The sequence below is a fragment of the Heteronotia binoei genome, chromosome 13 (genome assembly GCF_032191835.1).
Source record: "Heteronotia binoei isolate CCM8104 ecotype False Entrance Well chromosome 13, APGP_CSIRO_Hbin_v1, whole genome shotgun sequence".
Lineage (NCBI taxonomy): Eukaryota > Metazoa > Chordata > Lepidosauria > Squamata > Gekkonidae > Heteronotia > Heteronotia binoei.
In genome coordinates this window covers 45,502,133-45,520,845 of record NC_083235.1, presented here as the reverse complement: position 1 = coordinate 45,520,845, position 18,713 = coordinate 45,502,133, and the positions used below count along the sequence as shown (strand labels likewise).

Genomic DNA, 18,713 nt, shown 5'->3' with positions numbered 1-18,713 from the left:
AACATCTACAACCAGCTTGTTTCTTCATGAAGTCAAGCTGCCCAAAGCAAGTCCAAAGCAACTTCAATGTCCATCTCCTGGAAAACACACCCAAGCCTACCGACCTTGAGATCTGTGTGGAAGCTTAACGATTTAGAGCCCTTTGAACCACCCCAACAGAGGTTCAAATCCTCTTGTGGGTAATAAATAAATAAATAAATAGCCCAGTTTTTGTTTTTGTTTTTTAAAAAGGCGAGGCAGTCTGGCCACTATCTGGCCCAGTCTCACTTCCCTAACCATGTGCATCCCTTTACAACTGGCTCTCTTCCTCTTCGAGGGAACGGTTCAATCCAGGGATGAACTTGAGTAGCCTTTTGCGGAAGCTTCCGTGTTTGCTCTTCCTGGGCCGGGGTGTCCCCGTGGAGTTCTTTTGGTCACATGACTTGTCCCAGAAGCGGGCAGCTCCATTGCTGCTGGCACATTTGACACTGGCACTGCGGGTTAAAGCTGGCCGAGGCCGTGTGAATTGGGCGGCTGCAGGGAGAGCGTCCAAGGAATCGGCGGAGTCAAAGAAGCAAGTCTGATACACAGAATCCTCACTCTCCTCTGTGGCTGTGCTGACACAGCCCACGCTGCTGTAAGTGCTGCTTGAACTTGGCAACAACATCCCAAAAGGTATGGACCCTTTGGCCAACCCAGTGCCGTACAGGCAGGAACGCACAGACTCCAAGGTGTCATAAATGCTGGGGTCTTTCACCACAATGCCTAGCAGGAGAAATCAGAGAATGACTGAAGTAAGTTTGGGGACATGTGACCAACTAAAAAAAAACAAAGACAGAACCAAGCCTGAATGTTTGTTCATCACACTTTAATCCTTCCCATCCAGCAAGGACTTCAGAGCTCTTCCCTTTTACCTTCTACCATTTTGTGAGGTATATCCAGTTGAGAGAATGACTGGCCCAAGGCCATCCAGTGAGCTTCATGGCAAAGGGGGATCTGGACACAGGGTCTCCTTAGTCTGACATGGAGGGAGAAGTGGGTTTTCCACTTGGCTCAGGTGACACACCGTAGTTCTGGTCCCCAGTCTGAACCACAAGTTTTCTAGCAGTCCCAAGTCAGCCTTCAATTACATAGCTGTACATAGAAGGCAGAGGACTTTCTAGGTCAGAAAAGAAAGCCTGGATTCCGGCCCCCTCTCACCCCAGTATTAGCAGGAGCTTTAGCCCAACCCCAGTGCCACAAGACCCACCACACACATAATATGGTCAACAAGTGGGCTGAAGAGCATGCTGCATGAAAACACAATTATGGGATGTGTCAGCTGAAGATGGAGGCTGGACTACTACTAAAGGAGCATAATAAAAAGATGACAAGAAAATGTTCATCAGCAAAAGGGCAAGCGTAGTGGAGAAGAGAGCGGCTCTCTACGTTTGCCACTGTGCAGTCTTCAAGGGCCTCACAAGTGCTCCTGGGGTTGGCATAGTGAGAAGTCCTCTCAAGTAAGGTAGTAACTGAAAGAGTTTAAAAAAGGTCACAGACAGACTGGGAGGCTGAGTTGTGTTGCATGCCTCCCATGATATATCAGAATGATCAGGGTAAGTCCCAGAATGCTCATGCAAAGACAGTCCATACAATTCAGTCTTATAGGCCCACCTGGAGGAATCATGGCATTTCAACTCAGTAGCAAAACAGTGCTGGGAAAATGCAACTCCTTTCCCCCCGCCCCAGACAAATATGGTGGGCTGTGGTGAGATCTTCTTCTTAGCAATGCATTCATTGTGTCATAAAGGGAATGCGTGGGAGAGACTCGGCTTGGCACAGCGGAAGACAGAGCTGGAGGGGGGACCCTACCACCCATTTTGGAACTGCTCTGCAGCTATGATGCTGCTTGCCTCCTCACCACCACCACTCACCATGGACCAAGCGCTGCTCCTGCACCATCAGTGACCGATACTCTCCCCATTTCTCATATAGTGTTTGCTGAAATGGAAAGCAGCTCATTAGTTATAGCTGCAAATGCACAGAATAAAACCACTTTTCTGCAGCTTAATTTCATTTGGATGTATATTTGCTGAGCTGCTTATTCTTTCCAGATTTTTCAAAGAATCTGCAAGGCTTTGGAGAAAGCTGAAGCTCTCTACAAGAAAGTACAAAAGCCTCACCCAGTCGCTGCTGCCCCACTCCACCTGCTGAGCTGTCACTGGGGCTGGGCACCATCTAGGTGTTTTCTGACTCCCCCATCAGCAGCCATAGAGACAGAACTCATACCAGGAATCATTCTCAGGATGACAAACCCTCAGCCAGATACTGAACTCTGCAACTGTGCAGTCCCCTGGCAGCTGGATGCCCAAATACACAACTCTGCAAGGGGCATGCATGGGAGTTATCAGCTTTACTTAGGAGTTCCACTTAAGACCAAGAAGCAGCCCCTGCTAGGTCTGTATCAATGTCTCCAGGGTGATTCCCCCCCTGAGTCTTCCCTGACCTGAGCAAGGTTTATTTACTAGGAGACCAGAGTGAGTGGCATGTACCTAACCATGGGGTTCCAAAGACTTAAATCTTTGGAAGAGGGGGCAGCAATCCTCCTCAAATTCTGCCCTTCAGTTGTAAACACCAACTTTGCTCCAATGGTAATTTTAAGGGTCTGTGGGCCACCAGGAATAAAATATTTGTGGGGGTGGCGCCAATGGCCTGCAGCAGGAGATGGAGGGGGGAAAGTTCCACTCCACAAAGTCTGCAGCTTCCTGGATACACCCCTGATGTCCACCATCCACAGAGCGCTCTTGTTTGCCATGACAGTGCAGAAATAGTCTTTTATGATGGAACCCTGTGAATTATTGTGAAAACTCATTGCATAAAACCCAAATGATCATATTAAAACCCAAATGATCAGATTAAAACCTTGTATTCCCACCATTTTATTGCATGACTATACATCTGTCAAAAAACAACTTTGCATTCGGTCTCGAATTCCAACCCATTTCTTGTTACCCCTAAATCCAGTGATCCTGTCCTCACCCCCCCCCCCCTTATATTCTGCTGCATGCATTTCACTGAAGCACCACTGACCTTGAGGTATTGCAGTCGGGCCTCAAGCTCTGCTCTCCGGATTGACGTGCCATACAAGGTCTCCAGTCTGAATTGGGGTGAGGGGAGGGGAACACAATAGCTCTGGTTACTGATGCCAATTGAACCCCATTACATTATTGCTGTGGAAGAGCCAGCAAGGGCTGGGGGGACTTGTAGCTCCTCGTGTGAACCATTCCCTTCTCACCTGAGCACATTCCCAGATGCCTTGATGATCTCTACAATCTCACGGTGGCGGATCCCTTCTACATTGAGACCATTCACGCCAGTAATTGTGTCTCCTATTGGACAGAGTGAACCAGGAAGAAGAGATGTCAGTAACCTAAAAAAGGACTAAACCAGCACATTCAGTTCTCTTTGTCAGAGTATCTGTACAGGGTGGGTGGGGGGGGAAGGATAATCTGCACTACAAAGGTAAAATTTACATGCTAACGCAGCCCCCAAAGTCTGCAAAAAAGATTTTGCAAACTGTACTAATTCTGCATAATTCATTCCACTCTGGACTCACTGCAGATCTTCAGACAGCCCAACTTGCTATCTACTGCAAGTCTTATTCAGCAGTTTCTCTAGCTCCTCAAATTTAAATCAGCTATTACACACTCTCTGCTTGGGAGATAATTAGGTGGAAAAACACTGTCTACAAAACTCTTTTTTCTTGAACTCAGGCTTCTGCCCAAGCACTGGGATGCAGCATTAGAAGTCATGGCAGTGCAGCTCTTATTGTTTTGCTGGCCCATCCTTCAGCTCAGCAATAGCTGGGCAAATACAGTCTAAACAAAACAATAAAGCAACTGTGTAGCCAAAACAAATCACTTAGTATCTTAAACAAGTTTACTTGAAAAACTTTCTATACAAAAGTGTCCTTTGCAGTTCAAAGTGCCAAAAGGTCCACATAAATAGTCTTGAAGTCCAAAAACCTGTAAAAAACTACTAAGGTGTGGTCAAACCAAGACTGTTTCAAACATGAACGGAACAGTGGAAACATATTCAGAGGATGCCTGTGACACGGCGCACCGCAGCACTTTCTCCCTCCTCTCCACCTTCTGAAGCACGAAGATAAATGTGTAGAAGCTCTCAACGCATTAATTGACTTGGCTTGCTGCGCATTTCGAACAACCACCCGAAAGCAGTTCCAGCTTTTTCAAGAGCAAAGCAATGAAAACATCCTTCTCTGTACTGCATTTAGGAAAATATTTCTATGCGTTTGAGAAAGAGTGCTGCGGTACGCCGTGTCACAGGCATCCTCTGAATGTTTCCACTGTTCCATTCATGTTTGAAACACCCTTGGTTGACCACACCTTAGTGATTCTTGACAAGTTTTTGGACTTCAAGACTATTTACGTGGTGCCTTTTGGTACTTTGAACTGCAAAGGACACTTTTGTATAGAAAGTTTTTCAAGTAAACTTGTTTAAGATACTAAGTGATTTGTTTTGGCTACACAGTTGCTTTATTATTTTGTTTGGAATCTTCTACTGTGTTCTGCTTTATTTGTGTGGGCAAATATAGTCAGCAACATCATGAGGACACCTCCGCACATACACAGCCTATTAGTGCTCTGATGCTCTTTATCTTCGACTTCTAGCTTGCCCTCCCCGAAAGCAGGCTCAGGGTGGGTTATAACGATATAAATATTACATAATTCAACATCTTAAAACAATAAACAATTAAAACCCAATAATAACAACATCAATTGGTATATCAACCATGACAACTGATGCCACCATTTAGACAATCCACCTCCATCTGCTCCTGCATAGCGTCCCCATATGTGATTAGTTGGAGGGCAACTGATACAGGGGAAATAGGTAGGCAGAAGAAATGCAGATTGAACACAGCAAAGATGAGCAACTTGAGGCAAGCTAGCAGGCAGCATGAAGTGTCCCCAGGCCAGAGGCTCAAATTTTCACATTTGCCTGGCTTGGTCTATATAGTAGTTTTAGTTGCTTCAGGCTCAAAAAGGAGGAGGTATCATCAGGGCAAAAGACCAGAAGTAAAAGAAGCAGCTATTTCTCTCAAGGTGAACCATATGGCAGATCCAGACCTGGCCAGTGCCTGACTGGGGGCCCTGTGTACATCAGCAAGAATCCCAGGATGGAAAAGGTGGGGAATAAGTGAAGCAACATGAAGACCAACTTCCACTTCTTCCCTCCACTGTCCCCCTCCCCTAGAATGGTTTCTAAATGCTACCCTAGATGAGCTCAGTGTGTTCTTTAGACCTCTTCATGCTCCTAGCTCAGCGCCACCCAAAATGAAGAAATTGGGGTGGAGAACAATAAGCAGATGCTAAGGTGGTATAGAGCTTCCTACTTCCGGCATATTCAGCAGGCTGTTTGCCAGGTCTCCTGTTCTAAGTTCGACGCAGCAAGATGTCTGAAACCCAATCAGTATTTGCCCAGTTTTTGAAGCCGACCGTTTCTCAAAATGAGCCATTGCACAAGGCTCAACACCCCAGAGCAGCTTATTTGGTCATGCCATCCCTTACCCGGCTTAAGCCCTGCTACCTGGGCTGGGCTTCCGTCATGTACACGACAAACAAATGTGAACATCTCCACACGTTTGGTGTCCTGGTGGTGCAGCCCATAGGTCTGAAAAAGAGCAAGGAGAAAAGGGGGGTTTATTAGATGACTATCACGCAACTTCATCACAACCAAACTTCATCACAGTCTGAGCATTATCTAGTCAGGTAGACACATCTGCATGTATAAGAGGCACCTCCAGACACCAAAGATTCAAAAGTAGACAACATAGAAACAAAGATTTCCCTAAGGACTGGGAATTTCCCCAAGTAGGTATTTTGGATTCTGAAATCATACAGTGCTGCAGATGCAGTATTTGTCAAATGTTTAATTTTGCTACCCAGGCCTAAGAAGCTGAGTGTGATGCTAGGCCCCAGAAACTAGGAAATCTTAAAATTTAAGATCTCCAGTGAAAAGAAGCAGGTGGGAACTGATGTGAAAGTCTTCCACTCAAAGAGTCTGGAGAGCCACTGCCAGTCAAAACAGACAATACTGAACTTGACAGATCAGACGTCTGAGTCTGTATATGACAGCAGGATGTGAGGTTCTCCCAGGACTTGAAATCAATGGGGATATTCTCTCTGCATGTACCTGAATCTCAAAACCAAAGGATTGAGCTTCTTCCTTCTCCAGCATGATCATCTTCCTGGAAAAAAATGCACAAAAAAGAAGTCAGTAACTGGAATTTCCCAAAAGTAGCACAGGACACGGAAAGAGGGCATTTCTATAGCCACTTGAGGACTCATCTCCATTGGCTGGGCTCAGCTGCTACCCCAGATGACCGAGCCAAATGACTCCCTTGCTTGTAGGTCAGTGATTGATCTCTCAAGAATACAGGCCAGGAAAGAAGCACAGAGCAACATCAGGCCTTTTGGCCCTGCAGGGTTTTCAAGTATTTGCACTGCACTAATCCATCCTTTTTAGGTTTCCACCCAGCCTGCTCCCACATTAAGCCAAGAGACTAAGCAAGAAAAGAAATGTTCTTCTGTACCATCCCTTCTTCACAAAGGCTCCAAACAGGCAGAATGACAATGGCTGGATACAGACACAAAAGCACAGCCAGAAGAAGATCAGAAACCTAATTATCAAAGCGGCAGGTGAACCCAGCCAGCAGTAGGGCAAAATCAGGTCACCGGAAACTGGATATTTTACAATCATTAGCAAACAAGCAACCCGTACCACAAATGTCTTTAACATGTATATATGCACTAAAACTTTAATCCAGGGAAGTCTTCCAGCAAGTTAACCATTCACTTGCTGGATTCCTGCTGTTAGTGCACAGGGTCACCATTGAAGAACAGCACCATGTTTCAGTTCCTTTGGATATGCTGCACAAAGCAGATAACCACACTGCCTAAGAGACCGTCTTTTGAAAGACTGCCCAGTGACACTTTCCTATGGCATCACTTAGAAAAAGCTTTTGGTACTGATATTACAATATCAATATTTATAGGATTTAAATTAGACATGAGTAATAATCCATTAATAATCCATTAATGGAACACATTCTGGGTGAGTTGCATTAAAGTAACATATAAAGCTATTAAAATAATTTAATAAATTAAATTAAAATAATTTAATAAACTATAAGGAATACAGGATATGGTTACAGCTGAGAAATATATAATCTCTCATTGATTCTCATGTGCCATGTTTGCAATGAACACCCATTGGAGCAAAGTTGAGCTGAACATTTATACAGCTTCTTCACACGTTTCAACCCTTACAAAACCCCTATAAGGCAAGTATCATTATATAACAGATGGGCGGGGTGGTTAGAAAATGGCTGAAGCCCATCCTAGTGAGTTTGTGGCACAGGTAAAATTTGAACCAGAGTCCTCTTCCAGATTATTCCACTCTGCTATGCTAATTCTCATGTTAGCATGTGACCTATATGCACATGACCACAGAACTGGATGGCCCTGAGGCAGCATCCTGAGGCAGCGAGTTTCACTGACAAGCAACAATACAAAAATCCTCCAATGCAAAGCACTGCACTAGAGGAGAGGAGACAATTACTAAAACATCTGCTTCCTGAATGGAGTAGACGGCAATATCTTACCGCCTTCCTTTCTAGCATCCTTTCTGAGCTACCTCCTCTCCTTTCATCTTCCAAGTGCAACCATAGCTCAGTAGAAGATAAGAGGTGATGTGAAAGACCTCCAAGCTGAGATCCTGGAGAGCTGCTGCCAGTCAGAGCAATAATGCTGACCTTGATAGACTAGGGGTTTGATTCTTTACAAGGCTGCTGCATGGGCCTGTTTTATAGTTATGTTCTACCATTCCGGCTGAGGAGGTAGATCAAAATCAGAAATATCCTGATGCATCAATGATAGATTACCTTCACACATGCACAATTGATTAGACTGACCCAGACAGGAAGCTCAATGTGGAACAATCCTTCTTAGTCACTTTGGTCAGGATAGTTCACTAATACAGGTTCATCACCTGATACCAAATTCATCAGATACAGAATTTACACACTCACGCTGCAAGGTAACAAGTGTGTGTGTGTGTGTGTGTAGGGGGGGGCAGGTGGAGGGGGAGGGAGACTGGGTCCAAATGCACCAAGATGCCTAGGTTATGCTTAGCAGGTGTGTGGGTTTTTTTTTGCAGGGGAAGGAAATGTAACTGATCATAAGAAGAGCCCTGCTGGCTGAGACCAGTGGTCCATCTAGTCCAGCATTCAGTTTCACACAGTGTCCAACCAGCTGCCCTGGAAGCCAAGGCTTCCCTCGACAATTCCTCCTAGCACTGGCATTCAGAGATTTGCTCCCTCTGTACATGGAGGTTTTCTTTAGATACAATAGCCAATATATGCTGATGGAGGTGTCAAACTAAGATGGTAAATTAACAGATGGATTAAAAAGATGTTTCACAAGCAGGGCTGAAAATGGCATTTGAAATTCTTCCTTTTAGAAGAGTTGGGGTTCTTTATACCCCACTTTTCTCTACCTTAGGAGTCTCAAAGTAGCTTACAATCACATTCCCTTCCTCACCCCACAACAGGCACCAGATCTAAGTTATTGGAGGTTAAAGATCTCTTTGGCATCAATTGTGAAAAGCTGAGTACTTCAAGGTTTTGGTTTTAATCTTTAAGACCCTTAATGGTCTGGGACCAGCGTACCTATAGGACTGTTCTGCCACTGCGCCCAGACACAGAAGGCAGAGCCAGCCAGTGCTTTTTGAGCCTTGGCTCCTGCCTGGAGCTTTCTGCCTAGTGACATCTGCACCTTGTGGGGCCTTATAAGATGGAGATGTTCCACTGGGCTTATGGTTGAGGATAGTGACGGCCTTTTGGTGTAGCCAACCTATGACTCACCCTGCGGAGGAAGAGGAAGAACAGTATGCCATCTATGATCTGGTATACATTATCTTACTGATTTTATTTGCATTAATAACTGTTACTTATTGTTTTAACTATTGTATGTTCACTTATGTTGTACACTGCCCTGAACTCTTCAAGGGAGTACAGTTTATAATATTATTATTATTAACATAATGCTTTTGGATGAGGCAAGCGGATGTCCTCATTTCACTGTCCATACCATCTAATTGTCCTCCCCTACAATGACCTATTAATTTACCATCTTGACTATTAGATGACATGTATGTTTTAATCTGTATAATGTGCCTGCACCACCTATGCTGTATTTTTCTTGTTATGCTTGATTTTGACTGTTTCATTATTTTATTGTGGTTTTAACTGTTTTATTATGCCTGTAATCTGCCCTATATATATATATATATATATATATATGAGAGAGAGAGAGAGACAGAGACAGAGACACACAGAGAGAGACAGAGAGAGACAGAGACAGACAGACAGACAGACAGACAGATAGAGAGAGAGAGAGAGACAGAGAGAGAGACAGACAGATCGATCGATCAGACCACTGGTCCATCTAGATCTGCCTTTTCTCATCTGATTAGCAGCAGCTCTTCAAGGGTGAGCAGATAAAGGTCTCTTCCAACACCTGTAATCTGACTATTTAAACAAGAGATGCAAAAGACTTTGCATACGCAAAGCATGTGCTCTGCCACTGAACAATAGCCCTTCGCCCTTCTACACTTTTAGCTCTGGGTTGAATGTGGCAGAGGGAAGCCCAGCCCTTGGACTACTTGTTCTGCCACGGTGCCCAGACACAGAAGTCAGCATATCTAGCATGCAATATGATTTACGTAACTTGATTCTGGGCTTAGAGAAGCATTTCACAGAAGATGCTGCCCTTTGGCTTGCTGTGAAGGATTTCCCTGGCTCATATGTCAAAGGAAGAGCCTTTCTCTTGACGTGCTGACTTAATGGGATGCACTGAACTGATTCCAAGGCAGCTGGGCCCAGTCACCCTCGGCCCGATTGCCAGGTATCATTGCTTGAAGCTTCTTTCCCCTTCATTAACAAACAAAATCACACCCAGCAATATGGTAAGATGCTTCCTTTACCCCTCTATTTGTGCCTGAGGAGCAAACTCACATTCCCTTTCTGAGCAGGTTGATGTTTCAGAAAAAGCTAAAGGAGGTGCCAAATCATTCTGAAAACTGAAAGCAAAGCAGTGACAAAGAGAACACAAGAAGAGCCATGCTGGATCAGGCCAAAGATCCATCAATCAGCTGCCTGTAGGAAGTCCACAAGAAGGATGACTGCAACAGCATCCTCCACTCTGCACTCCCCTGCAACTGATACCCTGCCTCTGATACTGGAGAAAATACTTGTCCATCCTGACTAGTAGCCACTGATAGCTCCATCCGCCATGAATTTGTCCACTCCCCTTTTAAAGCCTTCCAACTTGGCAGCCATCATCACATCCTCTGGCAGCAAGTTCCACAATTTAACTGTGCACTTGTTAAAACACATTGATGGTGTCATCTTTCCATTTGGAGGAACGGAAGCATGATATTCAATAACTGCACTTGCCAAGTGCTCTTGATTCCTTTTATCAGAAGAATCTTCAACCCCAAGCCTTTAAAAAGCCACTGCGCTCTTGACCAGTATCTATACATCTTTTGAGCCTTTCTGATCATGCAGCAAAACTCAACTGAATTCCAGTCAGGGACTAGAGGACCATTTAACCGAGCCTCTGCCCATCCATTCATTAGCTATCCAGAAAAGTCCAATTGCCAAACCAATTCAGATGATAGGGGGATGGCAGTTTCTGTTTATTTCCTGTAAGAGTGGGGAGGTGATAAAACTTCCACCATGACAATGGAAGCAGTCTCCTAATTACTTCTTACAGGGCCTACTGATTTTATATCCTGGATTCCCTACTTTTCACACATGCTAAGGGACTGGATCAGTGGCTGTGCAACCAATACAGGCTTCTCTCATTTCTCTTTACCAAACAGATTCAATGAATGAAGTATTTGATCCTATCTGCTACAGATCTGGGTTCCAACTCCATGGACACATGAGCATCCCCTGCTTTGATTCCCACCAACAAAATGGAAATAATGTTGATGAAACATTGTAGTTTATTGTCAGGGCAAAGACTGGGAGGCATAGTGTTAATTAAAGCACTGTGGAAGATATTGTCTGCAGGTTGCCTGGCCACCATGATCTGGTTGTGGAGTTTGTTTGGAAAGTGAACAGAAATGGATTTAAATTACAGTCCTCAGGAGAATAAGCAGACTATGGGCGTTTTCGCACTGACCTTAATCGGCAGCAACGTCCCTCTTCACCACGCAGGATCTGCGCGGATTTCGCACCAATTGCTGCGGAGCACCCGGAAGAGCCGCAAAGTCCCGCGGCTTTTGCAGTGCAAATGGAAACCGCCAAAAACCAGTTTCCATTTGCGCCGCAAAAGCCGCGGGACTTTGCGGCTCTTCCGGGTGCTCCGCAGCAATTGGTGCGAAATCCGTGCAGATCCTGCGCGGTGAAGAGGACATCGCTGCCGATTAAGGTCAGTGCAAAAACGCCCTATGTGTTATCTTGGGGAATTCTGTTTGCAGCTGTAAGCCCAGAACCACCTCCTGATGCAAGAGCCGTATCTCAGCACTGCAAGAGGGTGTAAGTCCTGATTAAGCATCTGTCATTCTCAAGAGTACCCCCCAGAGAAAGCCAAAATGGCCCAACAATGCTCTGGGAATTAACCCATGTGTATAAAGGCCAAGGTCTCTACTCCCTATTAAGCAAGCCACAGGAGGGGGAAATGTCAAAAACTCCCCCAGATGATCCATTTGCACTCAGTCTTTAGAAATCAGCCAAGCTATTGTTGCTATTGAAGGAACTCCTCATTCAGAGGTATGAATGCAGGGCCCATCATTAAAGCCCCTCCCTGAATGCCATTCACACCCCCAGAGACCACAAACAGAGCTGAGGCCACCAGAGAGTGGCTGCACGTGTCACAGATGTGACCAGTGATTAACAAGCCGCACTGAAATAAATTAACCCTGAGGGTGACATTCTGGATGCAAACTTACTATGATTATGTACTTGTCAGACATTAAGGGTTGCTTTCTTATTAAAACAGCCAAAGAAAGAAAACTGCAAGGGCTTCATGCCTATTTTCTGTATTAAACTGCAGCCAGAACAGAATATGCTGATCCCACTCAATTCTCCTGGCAGGAAAGGAACAAAGCTACATACCTGTGCTGCTCAGGTGACTGGCTGAGAGATCGCCATTTGAATCCAGAGTCCTGAGGAAGAAGCAACAACAAAATAATTAACTGATAAAGAACATGGAGTGAGAAAGACAAGCACAGTATGGCTCCAGTGACAGCATAGGCATAAGTGATCTATTTCAGGGATTTGAAGCCAGAGAATTACACCTGTATTAGATCCTAAAATATACCAGAATAGGAAGAGTGTTTGAGCTGGGAGTACCGTGCCCTCCTGACCAGGGCTCTTTATAGCTCTGAGAAGTCCCTACATTTTAATCTTGGGGAAAGAGTAAAAAGTCCATTTCCTGACCTCTGACATCCTTGGGGGGGGAAAACAAACAAGCCATAATCTCAAATACTACGGTGCAGTATTTACCGTATATCAAAAAGGACTCTTGTGGCACCTTAAAGGTTACCAGAGTTATTGAGGGATAAACTTTTGTGGGCTAGAGCCCCCTTCAATCAGATGTCTGCCAACTTCTGCTTCAGTAAATTGACTAATCTTGAAAGTGCAACAAGACTTTGCTACAGGAACTCCTTTGCATATTAGGCCACACCCCCTGGTGTAGCCAATCCCCCAAGAGCTTACAGTAGGTCCTGTACTAAGAGCCCTGCAAGTTCTTGGAGGATTGGCTACATGAGGGGTGTGGCCTAATATGCAAAGGAATTCCTGCAACAAAAAAAGCCCTGAATGTGAGCAAGCTTTTATAGAGTGGAAAATCCCAAGATGCAGTTTATGATGCTCTTAACAGCATGAGCTGTTAAGTCCCCACTTCAGATTTCATATTAGCAACAGGCAAGTCACCACCTCCTTACTGCCCATCTCCCACCAGGGGCTATACTGTGATAATTTGGCCTATCTTACAGCACTCTTGAAAAGCAATGCTGAGGTTTGTCTGTTCAAAACACAATAATGTGATACCTTTCTATTAAGATGTACCAAGATATCGCAACATAGTGACCAACAAGTTCTGAGTTGGCCAGAATTCTTCCAGCATGATGAAGAGTTCTGGTGATCCCAAATGCTTACTTACGGTTGTGAAATTTTGGTTGGTCAGAACAAACAGGCAGCGATACACTTCTTGGAATTTTTCGATGGACCAACATGGCTACCTCCAGTCTTCAAGGTAACATATGTAAATGGCTTTAATGAGCAACCAAAAGGTGCTCTTTTTTTGCTGCTAAGTTACAGCTGACTTACAGAGACCTTTCATGGGTTTCCAAGGCAAGAGTCAAACAGATGATTTGCCCTTGCCTGCCTCTGCATAACAACGCTGGACTTCCCTGACAGTCTCCTATCTAAGTACTCTCCAAGGCTGACCTTGCTAAGCTTCCAAGACCTGATGAGACTGGCTAGCCTGGACTACTCAATGCAGGGTAAAAAATGCTATAAGAACATAAGAGAAGCCATGTTGAATCAGGCCAATAGCCCATCCAGTGCAACATTCTGTCACACAGTGGTAAAAAACCCCAGGTGCCATCAGGAGGTCCATCAGTGGAGCCAGAACACTAGAAGCCCTCTCACTGTTCGCCCCCAAGCCCAAGAATACAGAGCATTACTGCCCCAGATAGAGAGCTCCAACAATACGCTGTGGCTGATAGCTACTGATGGACCTCTGCTCCATATGTTTATCCAATCCCCTCTTGAAGCTGTCTATGCTTGTAGCTGTCACCACCTCCTGTGGCAGTGAATTCCATGTGTTAATCACCCTTTAAGTGAAGAAGTACTTCCTTTTATCTGTTCTAACTCGACTACTCAGCAATTTCATTGAGTGTCCACGAGTTCTCATATTGTGAGAAAGGGAGAAAAGTATTTCTTTCTCTGCCTTCTCTATCCCATGCATAATCTTGTAAACCTATATCATGTCATCGCTCAGTTGATGTTTCTCCAAGCTAAAGAGCCCCAAGTGTTTTAACCTTTTTTTATAGGGAAACCCTTTAATAATTCTAGTTGCCCTTTTCTGCACTGTTTACAATGTTATATTTTTTGAGGTGTGGTGACCAGAACTGTACACACTACTCCAAAAGAGGCCGCATCATCGATTTATACAGGGCATTATGATACCGGGTGATTTGTTTTCAGTTCCCTTCCTAATAATTCCGATGACTTTCAAGCTTACTTAGGAGCCTTTGATGAGGAACTTTATCAAAAGCTTTCTGGAAGTCAAGGTAAAAAACATCTATTGGGTCCCCTTTGTCCACATGTTTACTACACCCATGCTAAATGTCATTGCCATGGTTCCAACCATCCTCTAAAGAGGCTTTTTCCAACTTCATTACAGAAAATGCCACTGAAACTGAAGGAAGGTTCCTCAGGCTGCGGGGAAAGCTTAAAACCTTGCTCAATGGAGTAGCTGTGTCCACCCCATTAACTTGACTTGGGCAACTCATTCAAATGCCATTTGGCACACACAGCTCTTTGCCTTGGCAAACGACTGTGCCTCCAAGGTATGCTGGAACTTTTCAGATTTAGCCTTCTCTGTGCCTGAGAATCTGCATAAAGATCGGAGACCAGAAGTGAATAACCTTATTTATTGGTGAGTTATGTCCTCTAGGATACCCAAGTACCAGGTCCTGCATAAACCTGAGCATTTGGGTGGCTTTTCAAAGAACCCCCCTCCCACCCTCAGAAGCCCTGAAGTCAAATGTTTCAGATACTGACTTGACTTGAGATTACAAATTCAAAAGAGGGTCTCTTGCAGCTGCTGAACACCCACCACCAGTTTGGATGTCAAATAGGCACAATTAAAGTCACGTTCTGAACACTGCAGCCTTTTAAAAGCCATATGGCTCAGTGCCACAGGGAAATGAAAAATCTTTGGGAGAGAAGGGCTTTGTTTTACCCAAAGCCCAATTTTTAAATAAATTAATCATCTAGCCCATCCGGAACAAACCCTCTCATTGTTGGGTATTTAAGCAAAGGGGTGGCCCCAGTGCATGATGGGAGCTGAGGCTAGGGTCTATTAGCCAAATCTATTAACATAAATATATCCCCACCACCCTCAGAGGTGGGTGGAGGCCCCGCATTCCAGTTCAGATTTAGCATGGAGAATGTCAGACATCTTGGCAGAGTCACAAACAGCAGTTGGTAATAAAAGACAGAGCATTGTCATTAAGTTTTCCAAGTTGCGCGATGTGTGCAAACGTGTGTGTCTTTGGTTCTGTCACTGAACTCAACATCTTTTTGAGATCAGCCAAGAGAGCAGGCAGCAGGTTTCTATTAAAGAGACACACATGCAATTGGAATTACGCTTAAAAGTAAACATCTGCTCACACTCCAATGTGGATGCTTCAGCACGTCAGCTGAGGCCTGCATCTAAGTGCACAACACCCCCTGTGCATACACACCCTTGTTTTCTCAAGCCTAACATGACTGCCAGGCTTTCAAACTGCTGTGTGCAAGCTCAAAGTGGTACTTCCTCAAGAACTGCGGCTCATTCGCAAGCTTTTTGAAGCCCAGGTTTATTAAGCAGAGTTCTGAGGTCAGAACCTCACCTGGAGAGCTTGCTAGTGGGAACCCAAAAGACAGGGATTCCTAGTAACACTGCAGCTGGACTTGGGATTTAGGTCACCCCAATTCAAATGCTTAGGCCTGTCAATAAAGAGGGTGCCCCAGGTACAGATGCTGGGAGCTGTGGGAAGAATGAGAAGGCTCGAGTGGCGCTCTGCAGCTGCGAAGGTCCAGACCCAACCAAATCAGGTGGAAAGATTCTTCTTTTTTAAGCCTTGCCTTCTTGTGGCCTGTGCTTGTACATGCCTGCCCCCTCATGCTGCTAGAGAATACTGGCCCAGGAGAACAGCATGCTGGGAGCAAAAGGCTGCCCACTCCACTCTCTCAGGCATCTGGGATGGCTCTGAGGGCTAAAGGGGAGAGAGAAGGTCACCCACTCTTCAGCTGCATTAGAGAGTACAGCTCCTTGAGTGCAGTAGGGAAGTGCTTACACATATCCTGCCACCTCCGGTCTCATTACAGAGACTGGACAACTGCAGTCTTTAGGACGGAGCCAATAACATCTCTTGGCTAGAAGATAGCAAAAAGTGGGGCAGTCGGCCCCTTCTGAGCTGGCTCCAGGGAGCCCCATGAAAACCTCTGCAAACTAGACACTTTTCACTTTGAGCAGCAGGTTGCTGAAGCAGCACCAGGGAGCTTCTTCTCCCTACTCTGTAAATATTTCACTAGTTTCCAGTTGTGCTGGACTAACCGATGCAGCCACCTATAGTGATAACAACCACAGGGCTGGGCAGCTGGATGCCCCAGACTGAAACCTGCCCCCTAACGGATACATTCCCCTCCCATCCCTGTCACCCTCCTGCCCTCTTCTAAGAAAGCCATTATGCATGTTAAGATCAGTTCAGTAAGCAAGTCAATAATGTATTTAAATATTTTATATCCAGCATTTGTCCTCACTGGGGGACCCAAAGCTGTTTGGAAAACCCACTAAACATAATTAGACAACTACTCAGCAACATATAAAAAAAACCTTCAGGACAACACGGTGGGTCTAGGTCCAATTGGGTCAGCTTCATTCAAGATCATGGGTGTCAAGCCACAGGGGAAGGTCCGAGAGCCCTTTGGCTCTTGCCTAAAGGCTTCCACTATTGGTAGGGTTGCCAACCCCCAGCTGGGGGCAGGGGATCTCCCAGTTTGGAGGCCCTCCCCCCACTTCAGAGTCATCAGAAAATGGGGGTGGGGGATTGTCTGCTGGGCACTCCATCATTCTCTATGGGAACCAATTTCCATAGGGTATAATGGAGAATTGATCAGCAGGTGCCTGGGGCTTTGGGGGGGGCCCTGTTTTTTTTGAGATAGATGCACCAAATTTTCAACATAGCATCCAGAGCCTCTCCCTAAAGTATCCTCCAAGTTTCAAAAAGATTGGACCAGGCGGTTCAATTCTATGAGCCCCAAAAGAAGGTGCTCCTGTCCATTATTTCCAAGGGAGGGAAGGCATTTAAAAGGTATGCAGTCCCTTTAAATGTGATGGCCAGAGCATGACAACAAGGTGAGGTCACCCAGGAGTGGAGAGGATTGCCTCCATGGCTCTGATCCATCACTTGTTCCTCAAAAGTGAAGACTTCCTGGTGCTTGGCTCTTGTCCTTAGCTTTTTTTGGTCTGCTACCCATGATCCTGCCCTTGACACCAGTAAGTCCATATCTCCAACTGCTTCTCTTCTTATCAAATCGCTGATAGCATATGCCTTCTTGTCACATGTTAACAGCTCAGTGGACCACTGCCCTACACTACCAAAAGCAGAGCTTGGTAAGTTAAGTTACTATGTCTGGAAATAGCAGTCCATTTAAACCTGGTAAACAAACATGCCACCAAACTCAGTGCTCTGAGAAAATGTAGAAGAAAAATCCATCAATACACAGAAATGTTTCCTGGTACTGATGGACATTCCCAGCACACCCTCAAGAAGTTCCCATTTCCCAACAGCTGTGTATGGATGCAAGTACAAGGGCCTATGGCTCTAGAGCCAGATGTACCTCAGCAGACAACCAAATAGGACTCTCTTAATAAAATATATCTTTAAGGTAAGGTTTACTGCAGTGACTCCCAACCTTTTTGGCTCCAGGGACCAGTTTTGTGGAAGACAATTTTTCCACAGACTGGTGGAGGGGCAGTGCTGGGGTTTTTGCTGCCCCAGGCTGCCCCCCCCCAGCCCGCGCCCTGTCCCTGTCCCTGCCCCCCTCCAGGGGTCTTTAAATGGGGAGGACGACAGGAGCTGTTTCTGCCACCTCTCCACTAGGTGGCCAGGCAGCAGAAGGCCAATTGGCCTCCCCCTCCCATTTAAAGACCCCTGCTGATGTGTGGGGGTCTATAAATGAGTGGTAGGCTAAGGTCACAGCAGCACTGCCCTTTCTGCCAGCCCAGGACCTAAGCAGATGAAAGAGGCGATGTGGCCTTGTTCCAAGGCTGCCTTTCCCTGCAAGAGGAGCGAGGCCGCGCTGCCTCCTTCATCCACCGGTGCCTGGGTCCTATGTGGGTGAAAGGGACAGCGGGGCTGCTCTGTCTCTCTCCACACCTGGTTGCTAGCAGGTCACGGACCAGGGGTTGGAGACCCCGGTTTACTGGAGTTGTAGGTGCAATTCTAGAATAACCAGCATGTGAAAGGAGTGGCAGGCAAAGATTTCCATTGGACTGTAGTCAGTGCTGGGACAGCTGGAATCAGAAGAGGGAGAACCAGGGCTTTTTTTTTAGTAAGAACACATAGGAACACAGTTCCGGCTAGCTTGGCATCAGGGGTGTGTGGCCTAATATGCAAATGAATTCCTGCTGGGCTTTCTCTACAAAAAAGTCCTATATGAAACATTGGTGACACCAGGGGGTGTGACCTAAAATGCAAATGAGTTACTGCTGGGCTTTTTCTACAAACAAGTCCTATATGAAACATTGGTGACACCAGGGGGTGTGACCTAAAATGCAAATGAGTTACTGCTGGGCTTTTTCTACCGAAAAAGCTTTGGGGAGAACCAACATGAGATGGATTGATTCAATAAAGGAAGCCATGGCCTTCAATCTGTAGGACCT

The 18,713-nt window shown here is 45.6% G+C and overlaps 1 protein-coding gene across 1 annotated transcript in view; it reads right to left on the bottom strand.

Annotated features, from left to right (window-relative positions):
• Window positions 1–203: 203 nt before the first annotated feature.
• TAMALIN (trafficking regulator and scaffold protein tamalin) overlaps window positions 204–18,713 on the bottom strand; it is a 30,260-nt gene continuing 11,750 nt past the window's right edge. The window contains exons 2-8 of the mRNA XM_060252413.1: window positions 12,167–12,216; window positions 6,175–6,229; window positions 5,550–5,652; window positions 3,254–3,347; window positions 3,049–3,115; window positions 1,893–1,959; window positions 204–744 (exon numbers count right to left, since the gene is read on the bottom strand). Coding sequence (XP_060108396.1) covers window positions 290–744; window positions 1,893–1,959; window positions 3,049–3,115; window positions 3,254–3,347; window positions 5,550–5,652; window positions 6,175–6,229; window positions 12,167–12,216 — 891 coding nt within the window. The 3' untranslated portion in view covers window positions 204–289. The remainder of the gene's footprint in view (window positions 745–1,892; window positions 1,960–3,048; window positions 3,116–3,253; window positions 3,348–5,549; window positions 5,653–6,174; window positions 6,230–12,166; window positions 12,217–18,713) is intronic.